General features: G+C 37.9%; 1 protein-coding gene across 1 annotated transcript; it reads left to right on the top strand.

The window, feature by feature from the left end:
• The first annotated feature begins 360 nt into the window (after positions 1 to 360).
• SUB1 (SUB1 regulator of transcription) lies at positions 361 to 20602 on the top strand. The gene is made up of 5 exons (XM_004266027.4): positions 361 to 464; positions 2960 to 3032; positions 5160 to 5282; positions 15242 to 15350; positions 17561 to 20602. The coding sequence occupies exons 2-5, from the start codon at positions 2961 to 2963 to the stop codon at positions 17638 to 17640; spliced, it is 384 nt and encodes a 127-aa protein (XP_004266075.1). The 5' UTR covers positions 361 to 464; position 2960; the 3' UTR covers positions 17641 to 20602.
• The last annotated feature ends 7277 nt before the right edge of the window (positions 20603 to 27879 follow it).

Genomic DNA, 27879 nt, shown 5'->3' with positions numbered 1-27879 from the left:
GCACTTTCTGGCATTAAACGTTATGACTTTGGCTTCCTTCCTTCGGATTTTGTTAGCCAGGGTCAAATACCAGAGTAGGGGGTGGCGGGCAAGTATCCTTTCTCGGAAAATGGGCCAGAAGTGTTGATCTTTTTCAGACATTTCACTTTATTACAAGAAACATTTATGGAGCAAGTGCAAAGCTCGGTGCTTGTCATTCATGTTTTATTCGTTCCCTCACTCACTCACAAGTCAAATCCAATCTTCGCTGCATCTCACTTTCGTGGCATCGGTTCAGGATGAGGGGCGGTCCCTTTAAGGCCCTGGAAAGGGTCTCGGTGTTGGTTTCGGCGGGGAGGCCACGCCCCATCACGTGCGCGTGGTCTCAGCGGGGCGGGGCAGGCGTCTCTTTGCTGCCGTCACTTCCGTTTCTCTGTCAGTAGCGAGCGGGCGAGCTGGAGGCAGTTCGGCTATCGGAGCGGAGCGTGAGTGCGCGGACCCCGCCCCCACCCCCTCGAAATCGCCCTCGTTCGGCCCTCACCTTGCCAGCCTGGCCGCTGCGCGCCTGCAGCCCCGGTCCCTCTCATCGACGACGGCCGCGGGAAATGGCGGCGCTGCCTGATCTCCCCCATGCTTCCTCGGCCTTCCCGGGCCCCTCCTCATCCCCGACCCCGCGCCCCACGCGCTTCAGGCCTTTCGGCCCCCGAAGCTGGCCCCCGGGAACGGCCCAGGGGCGGCGGGGGAGGCAGCGCCGGGTGGGGGCGAGGAGCCGCGGGAAGGGGGCCGGGGCGCCCCCGGGACAATGCAGCGGCGGCCCGGGCGGGGGCGCGTGCGGGGCCTGCGTCTACCCAAGGTCTCTCCGGGGTCCTCATCCCTGCCGCCAGGAGCGGGGACCCGGTCGGAGGAAGGCAGGCGGTGCGGCGGGGGCGACTGGCGCTGGGGTAGTGAATGGCTGCTTTGCTGGGGGGTAGTGAGCTCTTCGAGGGAAGAAAATGGCGCTTGGTGCAAGTCCCTCCTCTCCCACGCCGTCTCCTCCGCATTTCGCCGCCTCCCACGCCCCCTCTGACCGACCTGTCTCCCACCGCCCAAGGCGTTGTCAGCCCCGGGGTTCTGGCGGCTGCCTGGCGTCGCGCGGCCCCCTTCCTCCGTTTTGGTGCTTATCACCCTCGTGTTGTACCGAATTCGCGTGCTTTTTAGTCCTAGTTTATTTTCATGTCTTGTTTTCTAATCCCTCCTTCCCCATGCCTTCATCAGAGATCGGAGATTTTTAAGTTGTGTTTTGTATATATTCCACACCAGCGCTGTTAGTAGCGCCTCGCCAGAATTGCGAGCCTGCCGCCCTCCCCCCCCCCGCTTTTTTCCCCTTGAACGGTAAAGGCTCATTAAGTAAAAGTGAAAATATATTTTGTTACAAGTTCAAACAAGCTGGCTTTAGTTACCGTTACCTTGTTTTCGTGTCGGATGGACTTATTTGGGTTAAACACGAGGTGGTTCTTTGAAATGATCTTAGGCCCCCAGGAACCTTTCATGAACAGATGGTATAGTTATGCCTGACCGTTTCAAAGTGAAAAACAGGGTACGTTCAGTTGGATTACCTTTAAAAAAAAAATGCTTCTTGGCATTATTAGCTAGCATGAAAAACAACTAAATTGATTTTGGAGATAAGGTTGGAAAGCGGAGCAGTAACAGGATTAATGTATAAAACGTGGCTATAAATGTTGCTTGCTCCCCTCTGAATTTACTACTCTTGGCATCAAGAAAGGGCCAGATAAAATCAACATGGCTGGCTTGGGCATGGTTTGAGCTTTTTGAATTTAGTGGCTAGGCTAGGGATGGCCCATTTCTTTTACCTTGACTTCCTGTTTCGGGATGCATTCAGTGCCCTTGTTAATGGCAAGTTTAGTCGAGATCTGGATTATTTATGGGTTTTTTGAAGTCTTTTTCTCCGCTTTTTTCAGCAAACATTATAGTGTATGTTGTGTATATTGGATCCTTTAGGGCATACAGAAGTTAATAGGACTCAAGTCTCTTCTGAGATGGAGGTGGAGAGAGCAAAAGATACTTGCTTTGAAAATAAGCATTTTACCATTTGGTATTATAAGTGCTTTGAAAAGAGGTACAGCGTGAAAGTCCTTGAATTTTGGGAAACATAGAAGCACAAGACTCTGCCTTGCCCTCAGGCACTCTGTAAACATCCACAGGGAAAGCAAGGTACTGACCTATGTACCTCTGTCTGGGGGGACCTGGGGAACTAGGGTCATAGTAGGAGTTGGAGGAAAGGTTTTGCCCCTCCCATAAGCAGATTCTTCAAATTTTAGTTGTATTCCAGAGTAGAAAATCAGTGTAAAATGTAAATGAACTGTGAATTATGTATAACTTTGATTCAGTACTTGCTCCTTTGATTGGCATGGTCAAAAAGCCAAAAAAATTAAGAACATATACAAAATATGAAAAATAGGATTATAATGGTAAAATTAATTAAATATCGACATCTGTATAGTACAGTTGTTCACCATGCTGTGTGTAAGTTGATATCAGTTCCGACAGTGAATAATTGTACATAAGTCTCCTCAGTGGCAAGTATAAAGCAGTACTGAGAATTAATTCATATTTCTTCTTGGTTTTAACAGGGATTGCTGTCAGCTGCCTTTTTGCAGTTTACCCTAAACATAAACATCTAACCCTGCTAAAATGAAGTATAAAAACCCCATTGACTTTGAGAAAGAGAGAGGTGTAGGAGTATGAGATGTGTATGACATTTAGTTCTTCTTGCTGGGTTCAGAACTCTTCACTTTGCATGTTATTTTCAACTTGGAAGAGCATAGATTAAGAGCATAACTTCTGTGCTCAGTGTAACAATTCCAGTACCAAAAATGGTAGAAAGAACTGTGGAACTTCTTGAATCTTTGATTGGGGGAGAGTTAATTTGAAGGTAGTAGAGCAAATTATGAATTATTTACATAATGTATTTTTCTTTCAGAATGCCGAAGTCAAAGGAACTTGTTTCTTCAAGCTCTTCTGGCAGTGATTCTGACAGTGAAGTTGACAAAAAGGTGATATACACCATGTGATTTTTGTGATACTTAATTCAGCAGTATTGCCCACATCCAGTTCTGAAGGACTGCACAGCATATCAGAATCTTAAAATGAGAGCCTGGATGGATGTTTCTGAAAGTGCAGATGGCCCCTGAACCACTTGACTAAAGTGCCTAGGGTGCTTGTTGTACACGCACACGCCAAGCCCCGACGTCAGACTTGAGCAAGTCTTCTGACATTAACAAGCTTCCTGTTGTGGCTTTTTAGGACTCGTAAGGCTTCCTAGGGGAATAGCACTAGATTTAGGCCAAAGCCACTATTTGCCATTATTTAGTAATCTTCCTAATCTGTAGGTATTCTGTGTAGTTGTTGAGCCAAGTTATCTGAACTCCTTGAAAGCAGATGTCAGTTTGACAGTCTTCTCAGCCTTGTTGTTTATCTAGCCTTCAAGGATTACATAAAATTTGGCTTGGTACATTTTAAATTAGAATGTTACTTACTCTGGTCCCCTCCTTTTAATTAAATCAGCACCCAGCAAAGCTAACATGAAAGTACCCATTTTGATAGAAGAGGGTTTTTCTGCGTTAGGTGATAATTGTGCTATAAGCTTAACTGTGCATTCTGCTTAACTGAGCATCTCACACTGTAGTCAGGGCTTCTTCCACGCAGAATTGTCCTTTATCTCCTAAAACCTTACATAGTTGTGTCTCTGAGCTCAGTTAGCAGTGTTAGTTAAAAGAAAAGAGAGCTTATATGAGAGTCTTGGAGGAGATGGACTTTTATAGGAAAGTACATAGTATAATATCACCTGGAAGGTTGAACAAAAACTTCAAAGAGCATGCATGGCTATATTCAAGAAGGGAATGTCTCTTAGTTTTTTAACTTGCACATAGTATAGCATTTGAATACATTGATTTAACAAGTTTTTTACTGAGCTTTTATGTGCCAGGTATGTGCCATTCCACAAGGACTATATAGACCCTGATAAAAAGAATAATTGCTTTCTGCTTATTGAGCTGAGGTAATTTTTGCTATTTATCCCAAATAATACTGTTAATCCTGTAAGGACTTATGTTAAATGAATCCAGTCTTTCAGTTTGTGTACGTAAATACATACATTATATCAGTATTTTACCTAGCATCACATAATTTGGTAAAACATTAATAGTTTATATACCTTCCACTGAGGAACATGACTGCCCTCTACTGTTTGGATTGGGAACTCTACTGGATTTCATGGACTGTTGGCTCATTTTTTAAATAAATAAAGAAAATTAATTAATTAATTTGGTTGCACCGGGTCTTAGTTGTGGCAGGTGGGCTCCTTAGTTGTGGTTCCAGGGCTTCTTAGTTGCAGCATGTATGCGGGATCTGGTTCCCTGACCAGGGATGAAACCCAGGCCCCCTGCATTGGGAGCGCAGTCTTATCCACTGCGCCACCAGAGAAGTCCCTGTTAGCTCATTTTGAGAATGAAGCTATATGAAAAACTTTTAGAGTAATGCTGCTTTTAAAACATTGTTTTGATTTTGAATGCTAGTGTAACACATTACTGTTTATCTTAAGTGATTTTTTTGTGATGAGGAAGTTTTGTGATGAGTTGTTGACCTCTGGTGCCCAGTACAAAATACCTTTCTTAGCTTTGCCTACTCATAAACTTGCTAAGACAACTTAAGTTCTTTTTGGAATAGGCAGGCATAAATAATCATAAGTTGGTTGTATTCTTCCTAATTAGTACATTTTCTTTGTAAAAATAAGTAACTGACTAATTTACTAGAGTGGTTTCCAAAAGTTTAAGTTTATTCAAAAGCAGCAGCCCCCATACCTCCATCTTTTTTCTCTCCCAAAGGAATTTTATGAGGGATCCCAGTCTATAACTGCTTCTCTGCCGAATACCACTCTAATGCCTGAAGTATCTTTTGGGTTTCTGAGAGCAGTTTGAAAACACTGCACTAGATAGCAGTGCTAGGTTAGTTTCATAGTTCTGTTGTCAAGTGAAACTTGCTTGTGTATATATTTATGATTTTTTTATTAATAAATGGAGTGTTTTGATCCTTTAAGTCTTGAAAAGTAATGGAATCTTTTGAACCTGAGATGTGTTTTGTTCTTATGCAGATTTTAACCATATTCTTGTTTTTCTTTCAAGTTAAAGAGGAAAAAGCAAGTTGCTCCAGAAAAACCTGTAAAAAAGCAAAAGACTGGTGAAACTTCAAGAGCCCTGTCATCTTCTAAGCAGAGCAGCAGCAGCAGAGATGATAACATGTTTCAGGTAAAGTGGGTTATTTCCTTAGTTCCAGAGGAATTATTACCTGGCTTGATCTAAAGAATGTTAAAAGTACCTTAATCTGATAATGCATAATCTTTTATGTATGTTACAATTCTCTTGACTAAGGATATTCCTTGAAATATAAGAACAAGTTAGTAGAAATGAAAGCAATTTATATGATGCTAGATGATTGTTAAAATCTAGAATTCTGTAGTTTTGCTGTATTTAAAACAATGGGAATTTAAAGGTTAGAGAAATGCAAAAAAAGATTGAGAACTGCACGTTTAGAGAGCAGCTTGGAGGAGATAGGTCTAGTATTGGGCTGTGAAGTATGGATAGGATGTTACTAGAGGGGAAACAGCAGTATGACCTGCCCAGTTTTGGCTTGATAACAGAAAGGGTGAATGGGTTTACTAAAATGGGCCCTCAGTTTATTTGTTGTGGGGATTAAGGTTGAGTAGTGAGGTAAAGTGAGGGAAGTTCATTAGAGGGCTTTGATGAAATTACTCAGGACTGGCATAGCTTCTTTCCTTGGGTTTCTTATCTTGTTTTAGGGAGACTTGTTATTGGCATCATGGTACAAGAAGGATTTATGGGAGAGGCAGTGGGGATAAATTATGTGAGGTGGTAAGGGCTTAGGTGGTTTTCCCAGAAGATGAAATAGTGATGATTAAGATCGCTGGTGAGGAAGAATGGACTAGAGGAATGAAGCAATCAATGAAGACTGGTTTTAAATTTGAGAGACAATAGAGATGAAGGTTTCATTGATAGATAAGAGGAAAATAAGTTAGTTTTAATGGCAGAGGTGGTTAAGTTTGGCCTTTTGGATCTGATTGTAAGTGTGATAAAGAGTCTCTGCTTTAGAACCTAGAAGGCTTAGTTGGGAACTGTTCATGTGGGTCATTAGTATGGTTGACTGAAACCTTCCACTGAAGTAAGTATAAACCAGAGGGAGAAGAGGAGGTGACTGAGGACATGCCTTGTGATATTCAGGATGGAAGGAAAAAAGGATATAGGTTAGAGAAGGTGAAGGAAAATAGGAAGAGTACAGTAATGGGAGCAAGAAAAAAATAAGTGCTTTGTGGGAGCATAAACAAGGTAAGCGTTTCAAGGAGACATTAGTATTAGTCGAAGTCAGAAGGCTGGACAAAATGAAACTGCAAACATTTACTTGACTAGAAAGTAAGGCTTGTGTGTGTGTGCACTTATTTTTTTTTTTAAAGCTTACTGATGTCCTTGAAAGACAGTACCAGGATTAATGTGAGAATGGGAAAATAGAAGTTTTACTCAATTTTGTCTTGTTATAACTCTAGATAGAAATGGACACATGCTAGCTATGCTTAATACTGTATTGAACATTGGAGATGTACTAAGTAGATTTTCAGGTGTACTGATCATACAAAAAATGGTAAGGATAAGGAGATGATATGTTAGCTTGAGTGTAGTAGTCTTTCACTCGGAATATGTATATTGAATCATGTTATAAATCTTAAATACATACATTTTTTAATTAAAAATTATGTAAAAAAAGTGACAAAATGCAGATGGATTTTTATGGGTTTTGGTCTTCTGAATATTTTAGAGGAACTAGGAGCAGATTAGATTAATTTGACAGAGAATGTGCAGATGCCTTGAAGTGCGAAAGAGCTTGGATTGTGCAGGAATTATGAAGCCCTTGTGCCTGGAGCCTAGAAGGTTGGCTGAGAGTGTAGGTAGGAGGTCTAGTTGATGAGGAAGGTGAAGGCCAGATCTTTCAGGGCTTTCCTGTTGGGAGACCAGTTTTAGGAGTTTTAGTTTTATTCTAAGTGCAGTGGGAAGCTATTTTAAGGGGCAGAATGAAATGTAAAATCTGCAAGAAAGTATCCCTTCCTTTCATAGACTTTCCTCCTGTATAGAATGAAGGACTGCTTTGGAATATTTCAACTTAATGTTTGTACTAAAGGTAAAAACTTTCAAGTATTTGCTTGGCAGTTATCTTGGGCTTTTCTCTGATCAATTCTGTTCACTGTATGCCTGCTTGTACTTGGATAATAGAGCATCTGTGGTCTATTAATGGATTTCATCTTGTCTCCCTTACTCCTGATTGTACAGATAAAGAAACTAGGGCCCACATTTAGAGATTTTATTCTATTAGAGCAGTTTTGGGAAACCAGTTCTTTTTTTATAGGGAGGTTATCTCACCAAAAGAAGTGAGTTCAGTTCTTAAGCCCTCATTTGGGAGGTTCCCAAGCCTCAAAGGCTGTTAGACTCCTCACCCTTTTGAAAGTGCCTTTAGGAGGATCATATAGGCCTGATTTTCAGAGTGACTTTTCACGGACCTAGTGAATATATTGGTTATGTAATTTAAAATGAGGATTTCATTTTTATTAGTAATAATGGTTTGATAATTTAGGAAAGACAGGTGAAGGATGGGGTTTTTGGAAGGAAAATCAGTTATGCTCATTGTGTTCTGTAAAGTTTAAAAAAAATCTATTTATTTAATTAAAAAAATAGAGATATATATTTCCTATATTTTTCATTTACCAAGAAAATGCCTTGAAGACAGCTCCCAGAGTGGAACTTTTTGAGACATTGCTAGTATCTTTAAGGACCTGGGTTATCAGGTATACTTTACCAAAGACAAATCAAATCTAAATTAAAGTTGTTTGAGTATTGCTTAGCAGCCATAAGACAGGGTTTTTTTTTTTTTTCTTTAACCTAAATACCCATCTCTTGAGAATAGAACTGGAGGAAATGATCTTAAATTTTGGTAAAGCAATGTGGATCAAACATAAGCAGCTCTCTAAATGTAAAATTTGAAGAGAATTGTGCCCAAGGAAAGTCACTATGCTAATCTTTTAAGCTGTGGAATGATTTGGGCAGATTCCTGAGTAGAGAGGGGATACTACTAGATGCTTGCTTTTGTCTGGTTTCTTCAGCTCTGAATTTTGAGAATTTGGTTCCGAAGGGATATAATTTACCTGAGATGACTTATGTGATGTGGATTGGAGAACTGTCTTGTAATTACTTAGTACCTGTGTCTTAAAAGGTCAGAATGATTGAGGCAGGGGACTTTGATCCCTATTCTTCTTCAGAGGGATCCCTATTCGTCTTCAAAATTCAGCACAAAGGATCAGTAATACTGCTTTAGTTGATTTGATGATTTTAAGGATAAACCTGTTACTTTTAAATTATGTTATTACAGAGCCAGGTGTTCTTAACCTGGGGGTTTATTTTGGGAGTCCATGAAATTAATATTTTTTTTTGGATTTTTTTGTATTGAAGGGATTATTTATAACCATCAGTACCCCAAAGGGGACAGGAAATCAAAAAAATTTAAGAATCACTCTTCTGTATGACGTACATATTATTTTTCTCTTGTTAATCTCCAGATTATGTGTGTGTGAAAATACATGCATTCTGTTGTGTCATTGTTTTCTCCTATGACATGTAAGTGCAGTGATCTTTATTCTTTCTACTTTTATTATATCTATACTACTACCTCCTCATTTTTCTGTGATAGTTTTTTTTTTTTTTTTTTTTTTTTTTTGGTAAGAATTTGTCAGCTTTATTTCTCCTCAAGGAAGAGGTGACTATTGGGCAAGTTCTTTTCTTTTTTCAAAAATAAACTTTATTGAGATATAATCCATATACAATAAAATGCACACATTTAAAGCATAATTTGGTGAGCTGTAAAAAACGTACATGCTTTTTAAAATTTTATTTTTGTTTTAATTTTTATTGGAATATGGTTGATTTACAGTGTTGTGTTAGTTTCTGCTGTACAGCAAAGTGGATCAGTTGTACATATACATATATCCACTCTTTTTATTGGGTTGGCCAAGAAGTTCTTTCGGGGTTTTCCTAACATCTTACAGAAAAACCCGAACGAACTTTTTGGCCAGCCCAAATAGATTCTGTTCCCCTATAGGTCATTACAGACTACTGAGTAGAGTTCCCTGTGCTATACAGTAGGGTCTTATTAGTTATCTATTTTATATATAGTAGTGTGTATATGTCAATCCCAATCTCCCAATTTATCCCTTCCCTCCCTCCCCCCCACTTGGTAACCATAAGTTTGTTTTCTACATCTGTGACTCTATTTCTGTTTCGTAAATATGTTCATTCGTACCATTTTTTTAGATTCCACATATAAGCAGTATCATATGATATTTGTCTTTCTCTAAACGTACATGCTTTTGTAGTGAGGCCGTTTCCATCACCTTGGAAAGTTCCCTCTAGACCTCCCTTTATAGTCCATTCCCTTTCTCCAGGTAAGCACTGATGTAATTTCTGTCCCTAGAGATTTATTTTGCCTGTTCTAGAGCCTCATATAAATGGAATCATACAGTCTGTATTGTTTTGTGTCTGACATCCTTTGCTCACCATAATGTTTTGAGGTCATTCCTTGTTTCAAGTATCAGTGGTTTGTTCTTTTTTATTGCTGATTGGTATTCCATTGTATGATTGTACTACAGTTCGTTTATCCATTCATTTTAGGTGGACATTTGGGTTGTTTCTAGTTTGGGGATATTAGGAATAAAGCTGCTGTGAATATTCTTGTACAAGTCTTTTCGTGGACATTTTCGCCTTTTGGGTAAACACCAGATGTATTTGCTGGGTCATAGGTCAAGTGTATGTTTAACTTTAAGAAGCTGTCAGACTTTTCCAAAGTAGCTGTACCATTTTACAGACCCACCAGCAGTGTATGAGATTCCAATTGCTGCACATTGTCACTGGGTATTACCAGTCTTAAAAATTTTATCCACTTTAATTAATGGATGTGTAGTTTTACTTTGTATTTCCCTAATGTCTGATATTTTTGTTTGAAGATTCTGTTCAGATCTTTTGCATATTAAAAGATTGTTTGATTTATTGAATTTGAGGGATTTTAAAAAAATATTTTAAATACAAGTCCTTTGTCAGATACAAGTATTGTGAATATTTTCTGAGTCTGTGGTTTACTTATTTTATTTAAGTATCTTTAAAAAGCTTTGATTTTGAAAATGTCCATTTTCATCGATTTTTCGCTTTTTTGGTTAATGCTTTTTGTTTCCTGTTTAAGATATAGTTCTCTACCCCAATGCCAAAAACAAAAATTTTGCCAGTGTTTTTTTTGCTACACTTTTTATAGTTTCAACTTTCATGTTTAGGCCTCTAATCCATGTAGAATTAGTTTCTTCTGTGTATAATGTGAGATAGGGGTTGAGACTCATTTTTCACCCCTGTACAGATAATCGAGTTATTCCAGTACCATTTGTTCAAAAGACTATTCTTTTCCTGTTGAATCACCTTGGATCTTTAAAGAAAATCAGTAAATATACAAAATATTTATCTACTTCTAAACTCTGTTGTAGTCCATTGATCTCTATGTCTGTCTTTAGTACCACACTTTCTTAATTATGATTTTATGGTGAGTCTTGAAATCAGGTAGTGTAAGCCCTTTAACACTGTTCTTCACTTTCAGAATTATTTTTGCTATTCTATGTATTTTGTATTTTCATACACATTTTATAATCAGCTTGTCAATTTTTATCAAAAAGTCTACTGGAATTTTGATTGGGATTGGGTAAATCTGAAGATCAATTTGGGAAGAGTCGGAACTTGACAATATTGAAGTTCCTGTTCATGAATATAGTATCTCTGTCCATTTATTTAGATCTTTTTTGATTTCTCTGTTTTGTGATTCTTCTGGTATGTCTTTTGCTAAATTTATTCCTAAGTATTTTGTGTTTTGCTTCTATCGCAAATGTATTGTTTCTTTTTTTTTTGATTTATTTTATTTTATTTTTTTTAACATCTTTATTGGAATATAGTTGCTTTACAATGGTGTGTGAGTTTCTGCTGTATAATAAAGTCAACCAGCTATACATATATCCCCATATCTCCTCCCCCTTGCGTCTCCCTCTCTCCCACCCTCCCAATCCCACCCCTGTAGGTGGTTACAGAGCACTGAGCTGCTTTCCACTAGCTATCTGTTTTACATTTGGCAGTATATATAAGTCCATGCCACTCTCTCACTTCGTCCCAGCTTACCCTTCCCCCTCCCTGTGTCCTCAAGTCCATTCTCTATGTCTACGTCTTTATTCCTGTCCTGCCCCTAGGTTCTTCAGAACCACTTTTTTAAAATGTGTTGTTTCTTAACTTCATTTTCCAGTTGTTCATTGCTAAACAATATGTACGATATTACATAATATATGTAAGTATACATATAATATATATTCTATATTTTATATATTTACATGTTATATATGTATTTTTTAGGACTTCTTAGATTTCTCTGTTGATGATGATTTTTGTTTTTACATCATCCTTTTCATTCTTTTTCTTGCTTTATTGCTAGTATTTCCAGTACAATATTGAAAAGAAGTGGTGAGAGCAGACATCCTTGCTTTATTCCCGATGTTAGGGGCAAAGTATCCTTCTGACTCTTCTTTTTCCTCTAGTGCCTCTATTGCTTAAACTCTGGAATGAATGTGCATACTGTGGATTTGGTGCTTTGGGCTGGGAGAATGAAAAGTCATGGGATAAACGTGGTGCCGTTTTCTGTAGGGCCCATCTTTATTTGAAAATTCACGTTAAAGCTTTTTATGCTAAAATGAACACTGGAGAAAAAAATTAAAAAAAAATAAAGTGAACACTGAATATATTAAGGGGCAGTATACAAAAGAAAACGCACAGTAAGTTTTTGGTTACAATAAGGGGTTCAGATGTTGGTAGAGCAGCATCGGTCTGCGTCCTCAGGCTTCCCGTCCTTTCACCCCCACAGTTCTTTGGTGCTGGTGTTCCCTGAATCATTATTGCCAGATTTTAAGAGAGTCAGTTTATTGACCTATAACTTTTCCCTACTTTGTATAATTTCTTATTTATAATAGTCAAACACAAGTTATTTGAAGAGTGATTAGGGACTTCAAATTGTAAATTCACAAAGTTTTAAGTATGTGGATGGTCAGTCACGTTTGGGAGAAAGAACATGCCTCTTTTTAAGTTCATCTGTAGCAAACAAACATTTATACACACCTCATTGAAATTGTGGGTGAGGAAGCTTGTTAGAAGTTTCTAGGGATCGAGGGTAGAAGTGAAGCTAGCTAACAATGTGTTAACTGTATTGTACCATGCTTTTTACATAAAATAACTGAGTACTTGTTATTACTAATTTAAGACTGATAAAATGCCGTTCATATACTTATACTGTTTTTTAAAAAAAGGTTGCTTTCAGTCTTGATCTTTAACTTTTTTTCTAGTGAAATTTTAAAGTTGTAACCCTGTTTTTCTGCTTCTGGTTTTCTTTTTTTCTTTTTTGTCCATAGTTCAGGGACCTATAAAGGCTTCAGAATTCTCTTCCTGGCTTTTCAAGTCCTTTTCAGTATAGCTCCATCTATTCAGCCTTTTGAATCTCATCAGTATTGTATCTTTCTGCTTTCCTTGGTCTGTGTCATCACTTTTTTCTCCCTTTTGCTTAATTAATGGCCTGTCATTTTTCAAGGTCAAATTCCACCACCCGAAGTCTCTTGCACTACTCAAGCCCACACTGAATGCTTACTTGACTTACCTAATCAGTATTACTTTAGTAGGTTTTCAGTGTATTTTAATTTTATCTATTCATCTGTCACATGGGCTTACCTTAAAAACCAAAATGAAACAATGTTCAGTTCAGTGCTGTAGGTGCCTAAGATACTTAAAAATCTGTCAGGTATTAAATCAGTGTTATAAATCACTATTGGGAGTTTCACTGTGATAATTATTTTGGTCTTATTTATTTAGTTCATCCATTAAAACAGTTTGCTCGGAACCCGGAATGACAGGCACTAGGGGACACAAAGGACTGTAAAAAATAAAGCCGTTAAAAATGACAGTAAGATCACTCGTGACTTTAGCATCGGCATTGGGAGTTTAATCAATGGAAACAGCAATTCTTGCCTTTCAAAGATTAGCAATAAAGGGAGGAAGGAAACATGAGGAAAGTTATACAATGCTGATTAGGGAAAATGCCTTATAGAAAGAGGAGAATGAGCATGTTTGGAAATGGTAGATAAGAAACCAACAGAAAGGGAAAGAATGTACAGTTGACCCTCAAATAATGCAGGTTTGAACTGCCTGGGTCCACTTATACACAGATATTTTTCAATACTAAATACTGCATGGTTTGTGGTTGGTTAATCCTCGGATGTGGAGGGCCGAGGTATAAATTATACTTGAATTAACCTCTGAGTTGTTCAGGGGTCAGCTGTATATGCAAGAAATGGGATACAAAAGGTAAAGAACTTAAGAATTGATGAAGATGTGGGTAAGTACTGAGAAGAGAGATTTGAAGGCACTTAACCATACCTGATGGACTGTATTTTCTCCATAAAGCATGAGGCATACCAAGCAAATAGGGGGCACACCAGTGGGATGAGAAATTTGAGAACGAAAATGAACAAGACCTGAGACAAGAAAAAGCAGCCTGAGAGGACATAGGCAAGATGGAAGCCATAAATGTGTACTTGTATCAGCACAACTGTCCTTCTACTATAGCAATACTTGATATCCCAATAAAAGGGATTATTTAATCATTAAGGGACCCAGGTTTATAGGGAAAGCAACTTTTACATGATGATGTGTTTCAAGCACAACATCACAGCTAGTATTTAAGTCAGGAAGATTGAAGAGTAGGTTTAAAGTGAGTCAGATAGGTAGAGGTAGAGGTTTTGATCAGCTATACTGGAAAGTGCGTATAGACACTTGGTTGAGTAAGCGTTTTCCTTCCCTGTGCAATCTGTAGTTTGTGTTAACAGCAGTAGAAGGTTTTTGAAAAATAGTTTTCTGTGGACAGTTTTAAGTTCTCAGTTTGCGACTGTAAGTGGAGTGTATTAAAGATGTTATTTGAAATGAATGTCTAAAAGGAAAAGCCATCTCATGTTACTGTTGACTGGAACTTTGGATTCTTATATTCAGAATGGTTGCTAAAGCAGTGTAGCTAGCTGAGTCTATGGATTCCTACGGTTGTGGTTTGTGCAAGATTTTGCTTTGTAATGATCTTTATGGTTAAAAAAAAAACACTTAACATAAAACTTATCATCTTAACCATTTTTAAGCATACAGTAATGTTACGTATGTTCACTTTATTGTGAAACAGAGCTCCAGAATATTTTCATCTTGTAAAACTGTTACATAACAACTCCCCTTTTCTCCCGATCTCCCCCCAGCCCCTGGTAATCATTCTACTTTCTATCTTAATCTGACTATTCTAGGTAACTCGTATTTTTTTTTTTTAAAGCATATGAAATTTTAAAAAATTTATCTATTTTTTGGCTGCGTTGGGTCTTTGTTGCTGAGCGGGGGCTTTCTCTAGTTGCGGCGAGTGGGGGCTACTCTTTGTTGCAGTGTGTGGACTTCTCACTGCGTTGGCTTCTCTTGGTGCAAAGCACGGGATCTAGGCACACAGGCTTCAGTAGTTGCAGCACGTGGGCCCTAGAACACATGGGCTTCGGTAGTTGCAGTGTGTGGGCTCAGTAGTTGTGGCGCAAGGGCTTAGTTGCTCCGTGGCATGTGGGATCTTCCTGGACCAGGGATCAAACCCATGTCCCCTGCATTGGCAGGTGGATTCTTGACCACTGGGCCACCAGGGAAGTCCCTAGGTACCTCATATTAAGTACTGGAATCATCCAGTATGTATCTTTTTGTGATGAGCTTATTTCACATAATGTCCTCAAGGTTCATCCTTGTTGTAAATAGCACGTGACAGAATTTCCTGCTTTTTTAAAGCTGAATAATACTTTGTTATGTATGTCCCAATTTAATGTAAAAGTGATTGGAAACGTGAGATGGGCTTTTTTCATCTTTTTAGAAAGATTTTAACAGTGATAGTTCCTTTGGTGTAGTTTTGATATTGAGAATAGTAATTATTTTTGTGATTAAAAGTAGAGTGAGTGTGCAGCAAGTGTGAATATAAATATGGATGCCATTGTTGAACACCTTTTTATGTTTTGTTTCGTTTGCAGATTGGGAAAATGAGGTATGTCAGTGTTCGGGACTTTAAAGGGAAAGTCTTAATTGATATTAGAGAATACTGGATGGATCCAGAAGGTGAAATGAAACCAGGAAGGAAAGGTAAGATTTAATTTCCTGAATTTGGTCCTAATGTTGGGACTAAATTTAAAATTATCTAAGCTTGAAATTGTTTGGACTTTATTTGAAATTGAAATAATGTTGATGGTGCATAGGGCATGGGAGATCCTCCTTGAGTTGATTCTCTTTATCTTCTGTAGCCTTTTTTGTTTTTTTTTGTTTTTTTTTTGGCTACACTGTGCGGCATGCAGGATCTTAGTTCCCTGACCAGGGATGGAACCTGTGCCCCCTACAGTGGAAGTGTGGAGTCTTAACCACTGGACCACCAGGGAAGTCCCTGTAGCCTTTTTGGACAAGACACTTAACTTATTTTAATGAAATGTCTTAAGTAAAAGCTTGTTGAAATATCTCCCTCCCTCCCCCCAATAATACCCCTAATATCACTTCAGTTGGCTGCTAATTTACTTGAATATACCTTTAAAAAGATTACATCAATTCTGAAGTAGAATGGGGGCACTGGGAAGGTGTAAAATCAGGAATGGAAAATCCTGGTTTACAGTGTTTCCTTTTGGTTCATCTCCAAACAGATGTTCTTTAGGGTGGTATCCTTTAAGTGGGTCTTTGTCCTCCTTCCATTTTTGCTTCGTCCAGTCCCAAGCATGTCATCATCACAGAAGCATGCTTTATTCATTCACCGAATAGCTACAGAACATTTGTGTACCAACAGAAATTCATGTATTTGGCTGGTTAGCTGCTTTAGATGGATCCTTAGTTAATGAAAAAAATGCCTCCTTACTTTCTTCTACTCTGCCTGCATGTCATTTTGAAAAGTACCACTTGTTTGCTTCATGTAATTTTTGACTGTATTAAACTTAACCTTTATATGCTTTCGTACCCTTTTCTTCTTCAGGCTACTTCTGGATTGATCATTCAAGTTGTCCCAGTGTAGCCAATGCCAGATTTCTTTTCTTTTTCCTGCAAACATTTACTAAAATGATTTGATTAGCCCTTCCTAAGTATTGCCCTAATATATTCTCCTCTTTCCTCTCAACTTCATGGCCTCCCAGCAGTTTTCTGAGAAATTCATTAATCTTCCAATTCTAGTTTATTTCTGTGCTTATAAGGGTCAGGCATTAGAACATTGTAAGTTTAAAGCACAAAGTACTTTCTGTTCATACTTTTATGTCTTAAATAGGAACATGTCATTAGCTAATGTTTTAAATGTTTATGTGTCTGGTGATAGGCTGAGATTTTATTCACATTAGCTAATTTAATTATTCACAACAACCCTTTGAGTTATAAGCAGCATTTTACTGATGAGGAAACTGAGGTTTAGAGGTAATTAATTTTTTAAAGGCCATAGAGTTAGTGACAGTGAGGCTGGGATTTGAACCCTGGCAGCATGACTCCAGAGTGCACTCTTTTTTTTTTTAAGCAGAGGTCTTAGAAGCCCATATGATTTAAATTTCTTTCTTTATTTATTTATGGCTGTGTTGGGTCTTCCTTTCTGTGCGAGGGCTTTCTCTAGTTGTGGCAAGCGGGGGCCACTCTTCATCGCGGTGCACGGGCCTCTCACTATCGCGGCCTCTCTTGTTGCGGAGCACAGGCTCCAGATGCCTAGGCTCAGTAATTGTGGCTCACGGGCCCAGTTGCTCCGCGGCATGTGAGATCTTCCCAGACCAGGGCTTGAACCCACGTCCCCTGCATTGGCAGGTAGACTCTCAACCACTGCACCACCAGGGAAGCCCCAGAGTGCACTCTTAACCAGTATGCACAGTCTAAGAAGTCCTCTTTGGATCGTGTCTCGGGGATTTTTCCAAAGTGAAGTGAGTGCTTCTGGAAGAGCTCAGCACAGTCATTCATGCTGAGTTCCTGTGGAAATTTTGAGCAAATGTTGGAAACAACTGGTTGTAGAAATGGGGTGTCACATACCGAATCTGGGTCTGGCCACATAGCCTGCTAGTTTGCAAGCACTTGTGAGATAAATCTTCAAATCATCATTTGCGCTCACTGGGTATAATAGGCATTATGCAGGATGCAGTGTTGAAAGTAAAACTGGGTATAAGATTTACCTGCTAAGGTAATTGTGATGAATGTGTAATTAACAAACGTAAGGGATTTGATTCTTAATGTACTATTGTGCCATTCAAAATGACAATTTAGATAAAACAGCATTTTATTTGGAAGTATGAAAATCCTCAAGAGAGCTTAAGTAGATATTCAATTTTTGATTTTTAAACTTTTTTTTTTAGGTATTTCTTTAAATCCTGAGCAGTGGAGCCAGCTGAAGGAACAGATTTCTGACATTGATGATGCAGTAAGAAAACTGTAAAATCAGAGCAATGTAAAACCTGTACTGTTTTAGTTGTTTTAATCTGTCTTTTTACATTGGCTTTTGTTTTCTAAACATTGTTTTCCAAGCTATTGTATATTTGGATTGCAGAACAATTTGTAAGATGAATACTTCTTTTTAAATGCGCATTATTAAAAATGTTCTGAGTGAAGCTAATTGTCAGTTTTATTAAGGAGGATTGCTTTTGTGTCCACCACCTAGTGTAAAATAAAATCAAGTAATACAATCTTAACTGTTGTGGCCTTCTTTGATCAGAAAAGTTGGTACTATTTAAGGCCAAAAGTAACAGTTTATCGACCTTTTAGTTTCAACTCAGCTTTTACGTTCAAAAGGATTAGCATCGCATTGAATTTAGAAAATTTGTGAAATTCATGGTTAATCTGTTTCCTTCTAGTCAAATATCTGGACTTGTTTGATTTTTTTTCTTTTCCCCCCACCCCAATGATATTTCACTTTCCCCTTTTTTTCTTCACTTCATTTTCCTTTTAATAACTTGTTATGTTCAGTTTTCGTTTCGCTTTTTGCTTTTTCTTGAGTATATTATGCTAATTTGGAAAGTCTGAAACTGTCAAAATGTTACTTATCTCAATAAGGTACTTGTAAGTAAAATATTATATGAGAACTACAATCACTAATTCTACTGTATTAAATATTAGGAGATATAGTTTGATGAACAACATGGCTTGTATGAAAACTCCGAGCAAGTAAATGTATGTATGTCATTACCTGTAGTGTTCTGTGTAGTTGTTATCTTATTGCTTAGTCTGCAGAAAATAATGACTTAGATGTCTGATTTGCTTTCACTTATTAAACATATTCACCATGGGATGATGTCTGTAAAATCAGATATTGTTAAATTAGACTAGGATTTAATAAAAATTGTGAAAGCTTACTGGCCTAACATTTTATTTTATAACATTGAGTATGGATTATATATAGCCAGAGATGTCACTGAGCTTAACTGTCATAGTAGATAATGTGGTCAATTTTTAGGGGAAAGAGCACAAAGAGCACATACTTGTGTTTTTTAGCCTTTGCTTCAGTAGACTTGGTTCTTTTGCAGTTCATGTATGGGACTATGGCATTCTAGACTTAATGTTACTAAGTTTTAGCAGGCACTCTGAAGTGATTTTCATTGAACCATAATGATGAAGCAGACATAGGTTGAGGCACAGATTTCAGGGGGTTTGCAGCAATAAATAGGACATGGTGTGCCTTAGGAGAAGAATGTAAAGAAACTATAACTGAAATTACAAAAGGTGGCCGTGAAGAGGAAGGAATTCTCTTCACACTAAATGATAACACATGATATCTTGATCACATTGATAGGACACAGTTCTAGATAGAATAGTGAAAAGAAAGGTTTAAAGACATGTAAAAAATTCTTGCTGACATTTGGTAGCTAATCTCAAATGGTTGCTACCATATCAGAGAGTTGCACTATTATAACAAGTTTGATTACTATGTCTAAAACATTTTATAGCAGAGTTGTCAAGGACTTGATTTCGAAACCATCTGCCAGGCCACAGAGTTATCAGTTTTTTTTCTGGCAGCTGTTCTAAGTGTTTCTTTTACATTTTTAAGATTTTTAAAAAGTGTTTTTTTAGCAGTAACCCAAATATGTGCATAATTGGGGAAATAAATCCTCTTTTCTGGTATTTTAGCCTTCATCACATAATAGATATTAAAGTGTTCAGAATACGTATTTTAGACAAATCATACTTGTTTGAAAACTTGCCCCTTATTTGGGAACATATTAACTGAATTGGGTAGATTTGTAAAGTATTCCTTATTGTATGTACAGAAAGGGTAGTTAGAACACAGAACTCTGATTTTGGTGTAGATGAAGAGGGAGTAATGGGTAAATTTCCTAGGTTTATGTGAAATTACAAGGTGTATGCATTTTGAAACAATATGCTAATACAGAGATGTGCTGCAATCTGTTACCTAGGCATTTTCTAGCTATTTAGTATTATGTCATTCAAACTTTGAAATAAGGAGTGTTTCTCTGGCAGACTTTGGTAATGTTCTTGGTTAATTCATTTCAGTACATTACTGGATATGTAATATACAGAAATTATTAATCTTGTATGTGTGTAGAAAAGGATGAGAACTGGGTTAAAAGAAGAGACTTTTTAAAATAACTTGTGCTGGAAAGAAAAGATAGGGTATATTGTTTTCTATTTAAACTTTACCTTCTTGGTAAGATTTCTTCCAGGAAGAAAGTGTGACATTTTCAGGCAATGGTTTCTTAGCCTGGTAATGCCAAAATGAATTTAATTCACGCCAGCCCACGAATCTGTGCAGTAGCAGGGCCTTTCTAGTGGATTTTTGTCTTTTTAAAGTACAAGCAGCATTTGACCAATTTCTAATGCTCTTGGCCTTTAAAGAACAACCACTAAAGAAAAACTCATAATTTTATTCTTTTTTATTTTGCTTCATAAATGCTTAAGAACTTCTTTTGAAAGAAGAATATTCCTACCTCATTAGCTAGTCAAGATGCTGTGATGGTCAGCCTATTCTTCATAATGTGTTTAGGAAAAAAGACAGGAAAAGTAAGTACGTTCTGGCTTGGCTATTGAGGGGAAAAGAGAAAGAACTGAGTATTAATTATTTAAATGTTCCTGATGGCGGTATGTTAGAAGAGAACTATAAAAGTTTGAAATTTTAAAATGCTAATATTTAGGTATCTCTCCTTAAATTCTTTGCAACTCACTTTTTATGGAAAATCCAGTGAAACACTCAAAAGTTTTTGCTTTTTTTCTTTAAGTGGTGTTTTTCCAGATAAACTCTAGGGGTAAACATTCACATAGTAACAAATATGTAATTCTGTAATTGTGGAATACGTGTCTGCTTTGTTTGGTACATCTTCCATGGAGATGTCAATGAATATACTGCATCTGTGAATATTTTAAATGTTGAAATAAAAACAAGAAATGTGCCCTGTGTGTCATCCCAGTTTCACAAACCCAAAGATGAATCGCTAAGTTATCTGTTTAATGGGTTTTATTAACAAATAGGATACCTTTCTTTGTGAATGCTTTGGAATGTGAATTAGCCTTTGAGTGTTAAATCTTCTGAGGACCTCTGGGACTGGGTGCTGTGGCCTCATTTTTTTCATCTACTTGATCCAAATGAAAAAATGCAGATATTAAGCGTACGTGGCCTCTTTTACTTTACCTGTATGAGTGCTTTGTGGTCTGATTATTCCTTGTTAAAATTAATGTATAAAGTCTCTATTTTTCCCTTCTCGATTAGTAGTTTTGCTTATTAGTTAATATTGAGATCTCTCATTGTTTAAATTTCTATTTAGGGAAATTTACACAGGGGTAGAGAGATCCATGGAAGGTTACTTATAACTCTTGTTTCACTTTGAATTTTAGTGAAAGATATTGACTTAAAAATCTAGTCAAGAAGAAAATAGTACTGGAATTTATACAGTTAATCACTGACTTTTCCAATTTTGTTGTATGGTTCAAAGGAGTTACGGGATGGAAAAGGAGTTTGGAAAGTGTGAAACGTTAAAAAAATTATGGGAAATTATTTACTATATAACATTTTATTCAAGACTTACGGCCATCTGTGTCAAAGATCTTGCTACACAGGCATGGCATTCCCCTCTTCCCCCACTCACTTCGTGTAAATTCATCACAGAGTTCAGACCTTCCCAGACCTCCTTTTACAGCCATTTAGTCCTGGACTAACGATAACCTCCTGTTTCTGCCTAAAGTGAAGCACTCCTCTTATTTCACTCTTTGGCTCTTGATAGAGTTTAAATAGTATATCTTTCTGCTAGATAACTTATTTTAGCATGGAAATGATTTAGGCCGCTTCCTTTTTCTGAACTCTGCTAGAAAAAAAAAGCACTTATCTTGAATCTCAACAGTTGGATACTAAAACCTACCTTGGTAACAGAATGCTGTATGCAAGGGGCTTCTCCTACCAGCCAAGCCAGAACTTAACTAAAATTGTGTGTGTTTTGGAAAGTGGTGTGAAGTTCCAGTTTGGCCCTCTTCTAATTAAGCCCAGTGTACTGATAGCTCCCGCTCTGGCTTTGTTTCTCAAATGAGTTATTGCAAGAATGATACAGAGAATTCCCATATATCCCTTCACCCAGAGATTCCATTCAGATTTTGCCAATTGTTCCAGTAATGTCTTTATAACAAAAAGCTTCCAACCAATTTCGTTGTTAGTCTTCACTCTGACACAGTTCTTCACTTTTTCCCTTGCTTTTACAACACTGACGTTTCTGGTGTCTTGGAGGTTCGAAGGTCACGAGCGATGTTGACAAGGGTGGACAAGGCCTAGAAGCTGGTTGACTGTGGAGTTGGAGACTTAGCTGGGTTGTGAATGAAAAGTGGGATGGCAGCTGTGGAAGCATGTGGGATCAAGGGCGGGTGTCTGATTGAAAGAAACACAGTGTGTGCAACATCTGTGACATGCAGAGTTGGCTGCGTTCAGTACATGTTTAAATTGACCTTTGATGTCAGCTAAAATTTCAGTCACTTCCCACTTTTGTTTTCTGGTGACTTTTTCTAAGTGTCACCTGAACTGTGAGTACTTTTAATAATTTTTTTTCAACATTTAATTGGAGTATAATTGCTTTACAATGTTGTGTTAGTTTCTTCTTTATAACAAAGTGAATCAGTTATATGTATACATATATCCCCATATCCCCTCCCTCTTGCATCTCCCTCCCACCCTCCCTATCCCACCCCTCTAGGTGGTCATAAAGGACCGAGCTGATCTCCCTGTGCTATGCAGCTGCTTCCCGCTAGCTATATATGTCAGTGCTACTCTCTCACTTCGTCCCAGCTTACCCTTCCCCCTCCCCGTGCCCTCAAGTCCACTCTCTACATCTGCGTCTTTATTCCTGTCCTGCCCCTGGGTTCATGAGAACCTTTTTTAGATGCCATATATGTGTTAGCATACGGTATTTGTTTTTCTTTCTGACTTATTTCACTCTGTATGACAGGCTCTGGGTCCATCCACCTCACTACAAATAATTCAGTTTCGTTTCTTTTTATGGCTGAGTAATATTCCATTGTATATATGTGCCACATCTTCTTTATCCATTCATCTGTCGATGGACACTTAGGTTGCTTCCATGTCCTGGGTATTGTAAATAGTGCTGCAAAGGACATTGTGGTACATGACTCTCCTTGAATTATGCTTTTCTCAGGGCGTGTGCCCAGTAGTGGGATTGCTGGGTCATGTGGTAGTTCTATTTTTAGTTTTTTAAGGAACCTCCATACTGTTCTCCATAGTGGCTGTATCAATTTACATTCCCACCAACAGTGCAACAGGGTTCCCTTTTCTCCACACCCTCTCCAGCATTTATTGTTTGTAGATTTTTTGATGATGGCCATTCTGACTGGTGTGAGTTGATACCTCATTGTAGTTTTGATTGGCATTTCTCTAATGATAAGTGATGTTGAGCATCCTTTCATGTGTTCGTTGGCAATCTATATCTTCTTTGGAGATTGTTTAGGTCTTCTGCCCATTTTTGGATTGACTTGTTTTACTGATATTGAGCTGCATGAGCTGCTTGTATATTTTAGACATTAATCCTTTGTCAGTTGCTTCATTCGCAAATACTTTCTCCCCTTCTGAGCATTGTCTTTTCATCGTGTTCATGGTTTCCTTTGCTGTGCAAAAGCTTGTAAGTTTCATTAGGTCCCGTTTGTTTATTTTTGTTTTTATTTCCATTTTTCTAGGAGGTGGGTGAAAAAAGATATTGCTGTGATTTATGTCAGAGTGTTCTTCCTGTGTTTTCCTTTAAGAGTTTTATAGTGTCTGGCCTTACATTTAGGTCTTTAATCCATTTTAAGTTTATTTTTGTGTATGGTGTTAGGGAGTGTTCTAATTTCATTCTTTTACATGTAGCTGTCCAGTTTTCCCAGCACCAGTTTTTTTTATTTTTAATGTTTGTAAAGCTTGTTTATTTTAAAATTTTATTTATTTTTAGCTGCGTTGGGTCTTCGTTGCTGCGCGCGGGTTTTCTCTACTTGTGGTGACCGGGGGCTACTCTTCGTGTGGTGCGCGGACTTCTCATTGCAGTGGCCGTTCTTGTTGCAGAGCACGGGCTCTAGGCACACGGGCTTCAGTAGTTGTGGCTCATGGGCTCTAGAGCACAGGCTCAGTAGTTGTGGTGCACGAACTTAGTTGCTCCGCGGCATGTGGGATCTTCCCGGACCAGGGATCAAACCCGTGTCCCCTGCAGTGGCAGGCAGATTCTTATCCACTGCACCATCAGGGAAGCCCCCAGCACCACTTACTGAAGAGGCTATCATCTCTCCATTGTATATTCTTGCCTCCTTTATCAAAGGTAAACCCACACACACATGTTCACCTTTTCTCTGGGCTTTCTATCTTGTTCCATTGATCTGTATTTCTGTTTTTGTGCCAGTACCATACTGTCTTGATTAATGTAGTTTTGTAGTATAGTCTGAGGTCAGGGAGCCTGTTTCCTTCAGTTCCGTTTTTCTTTCTCAAGATTGCTTTGGCTATTTGGGGTCTTTTGTGTTTCCATACAAATTGTAAAATTTTTTGTTCTAGTTCTGTGAAAAATGCCATCGGTAGTTTGATAGGGATTGCATTGAATCTGTAGATTGCTTTGGGTAGTATAGTCATTTTCACAATGTTGATTTTTCCAGTTCAAGAACATGGTATATTTCTCCATGTAAATAGTATCGTCTTTAATTTCTTTCATCAGTGTCTTATAGTTTTCTGCCTACAGGTCTTTTGTCTCCATAGGTAGGTTTATTCCTAAGTATTTTATTATTCTTTTTGTTGCAATGGTAAATGGGAGTGTTTCCTTAATTTCTTTTTCAGATTTTTCGTCGTCAGTTTATAGGAATGCAAGAGATTCTGTGTATTAATTTTTTATCCTGCTACTTTACCAAATTCATTGATTAGCTTTAGTAGTTTTCTGGTAGGATCTTTAGGATTCTCTATGTATGGTATCATGTCATCTGCAAACAGTGATAGTTTTACTTCTTTTCTGATTTGGATTCCTTTTATTTCTTTTTCTTCTCTGATTGCTGTGGCTAAAACTTCCAAAGCTGTGTTGAATAATAGTGATGAGTGGGCACCCTTGTCTTGTTCCTGATCTTAGAGGAAATGGTTTCAGTTTTTCACCATTGAGAATGGTGTTGGCTGCTGGTTTGTCTTATGTGGCCTTTATTATGTTGAGATAGGTTCCTTCTGTGCCCACTTTCTGGAGTTTTTATCATAAATGGGTGTTGAATTTTGTTGAAAGCTTTTTCTGCATCTATTGAGATCATATGATTTTTATCCTTCAGTTTGTTAATATGGTGTATCACATTGATTGATTTGCGTATATTGAAGAAACCTTGCATTCCTGGGATAAACCCCAATTGATCATGGTGTATGATCCTTTTAATGTGCTGTTGGATTCTGCTTGCTAGTATTTTGTTGAGGATTTTCTTTTTTTTTTTTTGCAGTACGCGGGCCTCTCACTGTTGTGGCCTCTCGCGTTGCGGAGCACAGGCTCCGGACGCGCAGGCTCGGTGGCCATGGCTCACAGGCCCAGCTGCTCTGCAGCATGTGGGATCTTCCCGGACCAGGGCATGAACCTGCGTCCCCTGCATCGGCAGGTGGACTCTCAACCACTGCGCCCCCAGGGAAGCCCTGTTGAGGATTTTTGCAACTATGTTCATCAGTGTTATTGGCCTGTAGTTTTCTTTTTTTGTGACATCTTTGTCTGGTCTTGGTATCAGGGTGTTGGTGACCTCGTAGAATGAGTTTGAGAGTCTTCCTCCCTCTGCTATATTTTGAAAGAGTCTGAGAAGGTGTTTGCTCTTCTCTAAATGGTTGATAGAATTCACCTTTGAAGCCATCTGGTCCTGGGCTTTTGTTTGTTGCAGATTTTTAATCATAGTTTCAATTTCAGTGCTTGTGATTAGTCTTTATATTTTCTCTTTCTTCCTGGTTCAGTCTTGGAAGGTTGTGCTTTTCTAAGAATTTGTCCATTTCTTCCAGGTTGTCCATTTAATTGGCATATAGTTGCTTGTAGTAATCTCTCATGATCCTTTGTATTTCTGATGTGTCAGTTGTTACTTCTTTTTCATTTCTAATTCTGTTGATTTGAGTCTTGTCCCTTTTTTTCTTGATGAGTCTGGCTAATGGTTTATCAATTTAGTTTATCTTCTCAAAGAACCAGCTTTTAGTTTTATTGCTCTTTGCTGCTTTTTCCTTCATTTCTTTTTCATTTATTTCTGATGTGATCTTTATGATTTCTTTCCTTTTGCTAACTTTGGGGGTTTTTTTGTTCTTTCACTGATTGCTTTAGGTGTAAGGTTAGGTTGTTTATTTGAGATGTTTCTTGTTTCCTAAGGTAGGATTGTATTGCTATAAACTTCCCTCTTAGAACTGCTTTTGCTGCATGACATAGGTTTTGGGGTCATCGTGTTTTTATTGTCATTTGTCTCTAGGTATTGCTTGATTTCCTTTTTGATTTCTTCAGTGATCTCTTGATTATTTAGTAGCATATTGTTTAGCCACCATGTGTTTGTATTTTTTACAGTTTTCTTCCTGTAATAGCTAGTCTCATAGCATTGTGGTCGGAGAAGATACTTGATATGATTTCAATTTTCTTAAATTTACCAAGGCTTGATTTGTGACCCAAGATATGATCTATCCTGGAGAATGTTCCATGAGCACTTGAGAAGAAAGTGTATTCTGTTGTTTTTGGATGGAATGTCTTATAGATCTCAGTTAAGTCTATCTTGTTTAATGTGTCATTTAAAGCTTGTGTTTGCTCATTTATTTTCATTTTGGATGATCTATCCATAGGTGAAAGTGGTGTGTTAAAAGTCCCCTACTATAATTGTGTTACTGTGGATTCCCCTTTTATGGCTGTTAGTATTTGCCTTATGTATTGAGGTGCTCCTATGTTGGGTGCATAAATATTTACAATTGTTATATCTTCTTCTTGGATTGATCCCTTGATCATTATGTAGTGTCCCTCTTTGTCTCTTGTAATAGTCTTTATTTTAAAGTCTGTTTTGTCTGATATGAGAATTGCTACTCCAGCTTTCTTTTGATTTCCATTTGCATGGAATATCTTTTTCCATCCCCTCACTTTCAGTCTGTATGTGTCCCTAAGTCTGAAGTGGGTCTCTTGTAGACAACATATATATGGGTCTTGTTTTTGTATCCATTCAGCCACTCTATGTCTTTTGGTTGGAGCATTTAAACCATTTACATTTAAGGTAATTATCAATATGTATGTTCCTATTACCATTTTCTTAATTGTTTTGGGTTTGTTTTTGTAGGTATTTTCCTTCTCTTGTGTTTTCTGCCTAGAGAAGTTCCTTTAGCATTTGTTGTAAAGCTGGTTTCGTGGTGCTGAATTCTCTTAACTTTTGCTTGTCTGTAAAGGTTTTAATTTCTCCATCAAATCTGAATGAGATCCTTGCTGGTTAGAGTAATCTTGGTTGTAGGTTTTTCCGTTTCATCACTTTAAATATGTCCTGCCCCTCCCTTCTGGCTTGCAGAGTTTCTGCTGAAAGATCAGCTGTTAACCCTTATGGGGATTCCCTTGTGAGTTATTTGTTGCTTGCTGCTTTTAATGTTTCTTCTTTGTATTTAATTTTTGATAGTTTGATTAATATGTGTCTTGGCATGTTTCTCCTTGGATTTATCCTGTATGGGACTCTCTGTGCTTCCTGGACTTGATGACTATTTCCTTTCCCATATTAGGGACATTTTCAACTATAATCTCTTCAGATATTTTCTGAGACCCTTTCTTTTTCTCTTGTTTTTCTGGGACCCCTGTAATTCGAACGTTGGTGCGTTTAATGTTGTCCCAGAGGTCTTTGAGACTGTTGTCAATTCTTTTCATTCTTTTTTCTTTATTCTGCTCTGTGTTAGTTATTTCCACTATTTTATTTTCCAGGTCACAACTGTTCTTCTGCCTCAGTTATTCTGCTATTGATTCCTTCTAGAGAATTTTTTATTTCATTTATTGTGTTGTTCATCATTGTTGGTTTGCTCTTTAGTTCTTCTAGGTCCTTGTTAAATGTTTCTTGTCTTTTCTACATTCTGTTTCCAAGATTTTGGATCATCTTTACTACCATTACTCTGAATTCTGTCTCAGGTAGATTGCCTATTTCCTCTTCATTTGTTTGGTCTGGTGGGTTTTTACCTTGCTTTTTAATCTGCTGCATATTTCTCCATCTTCACATTTTGTTT

The sequence above is a fragment of the Orcinus orca genome, chromosome 3 (assembly GCF_937001465.1).
Source record: "Orcinus orca chromosome 3, mOrcOrc1.1, whole genome shotgun sequence".
NCBI classification, from domain to species: domain Eukaryota; kingdom Metazoa; phylum Chordata; class Mammalia; order Artiodactyla; family Delphinidae; genus Orcinus; species Orcinus orca.
This window is presented reverse-complemented; position numbering and strand designations above follow the sequence as displayed.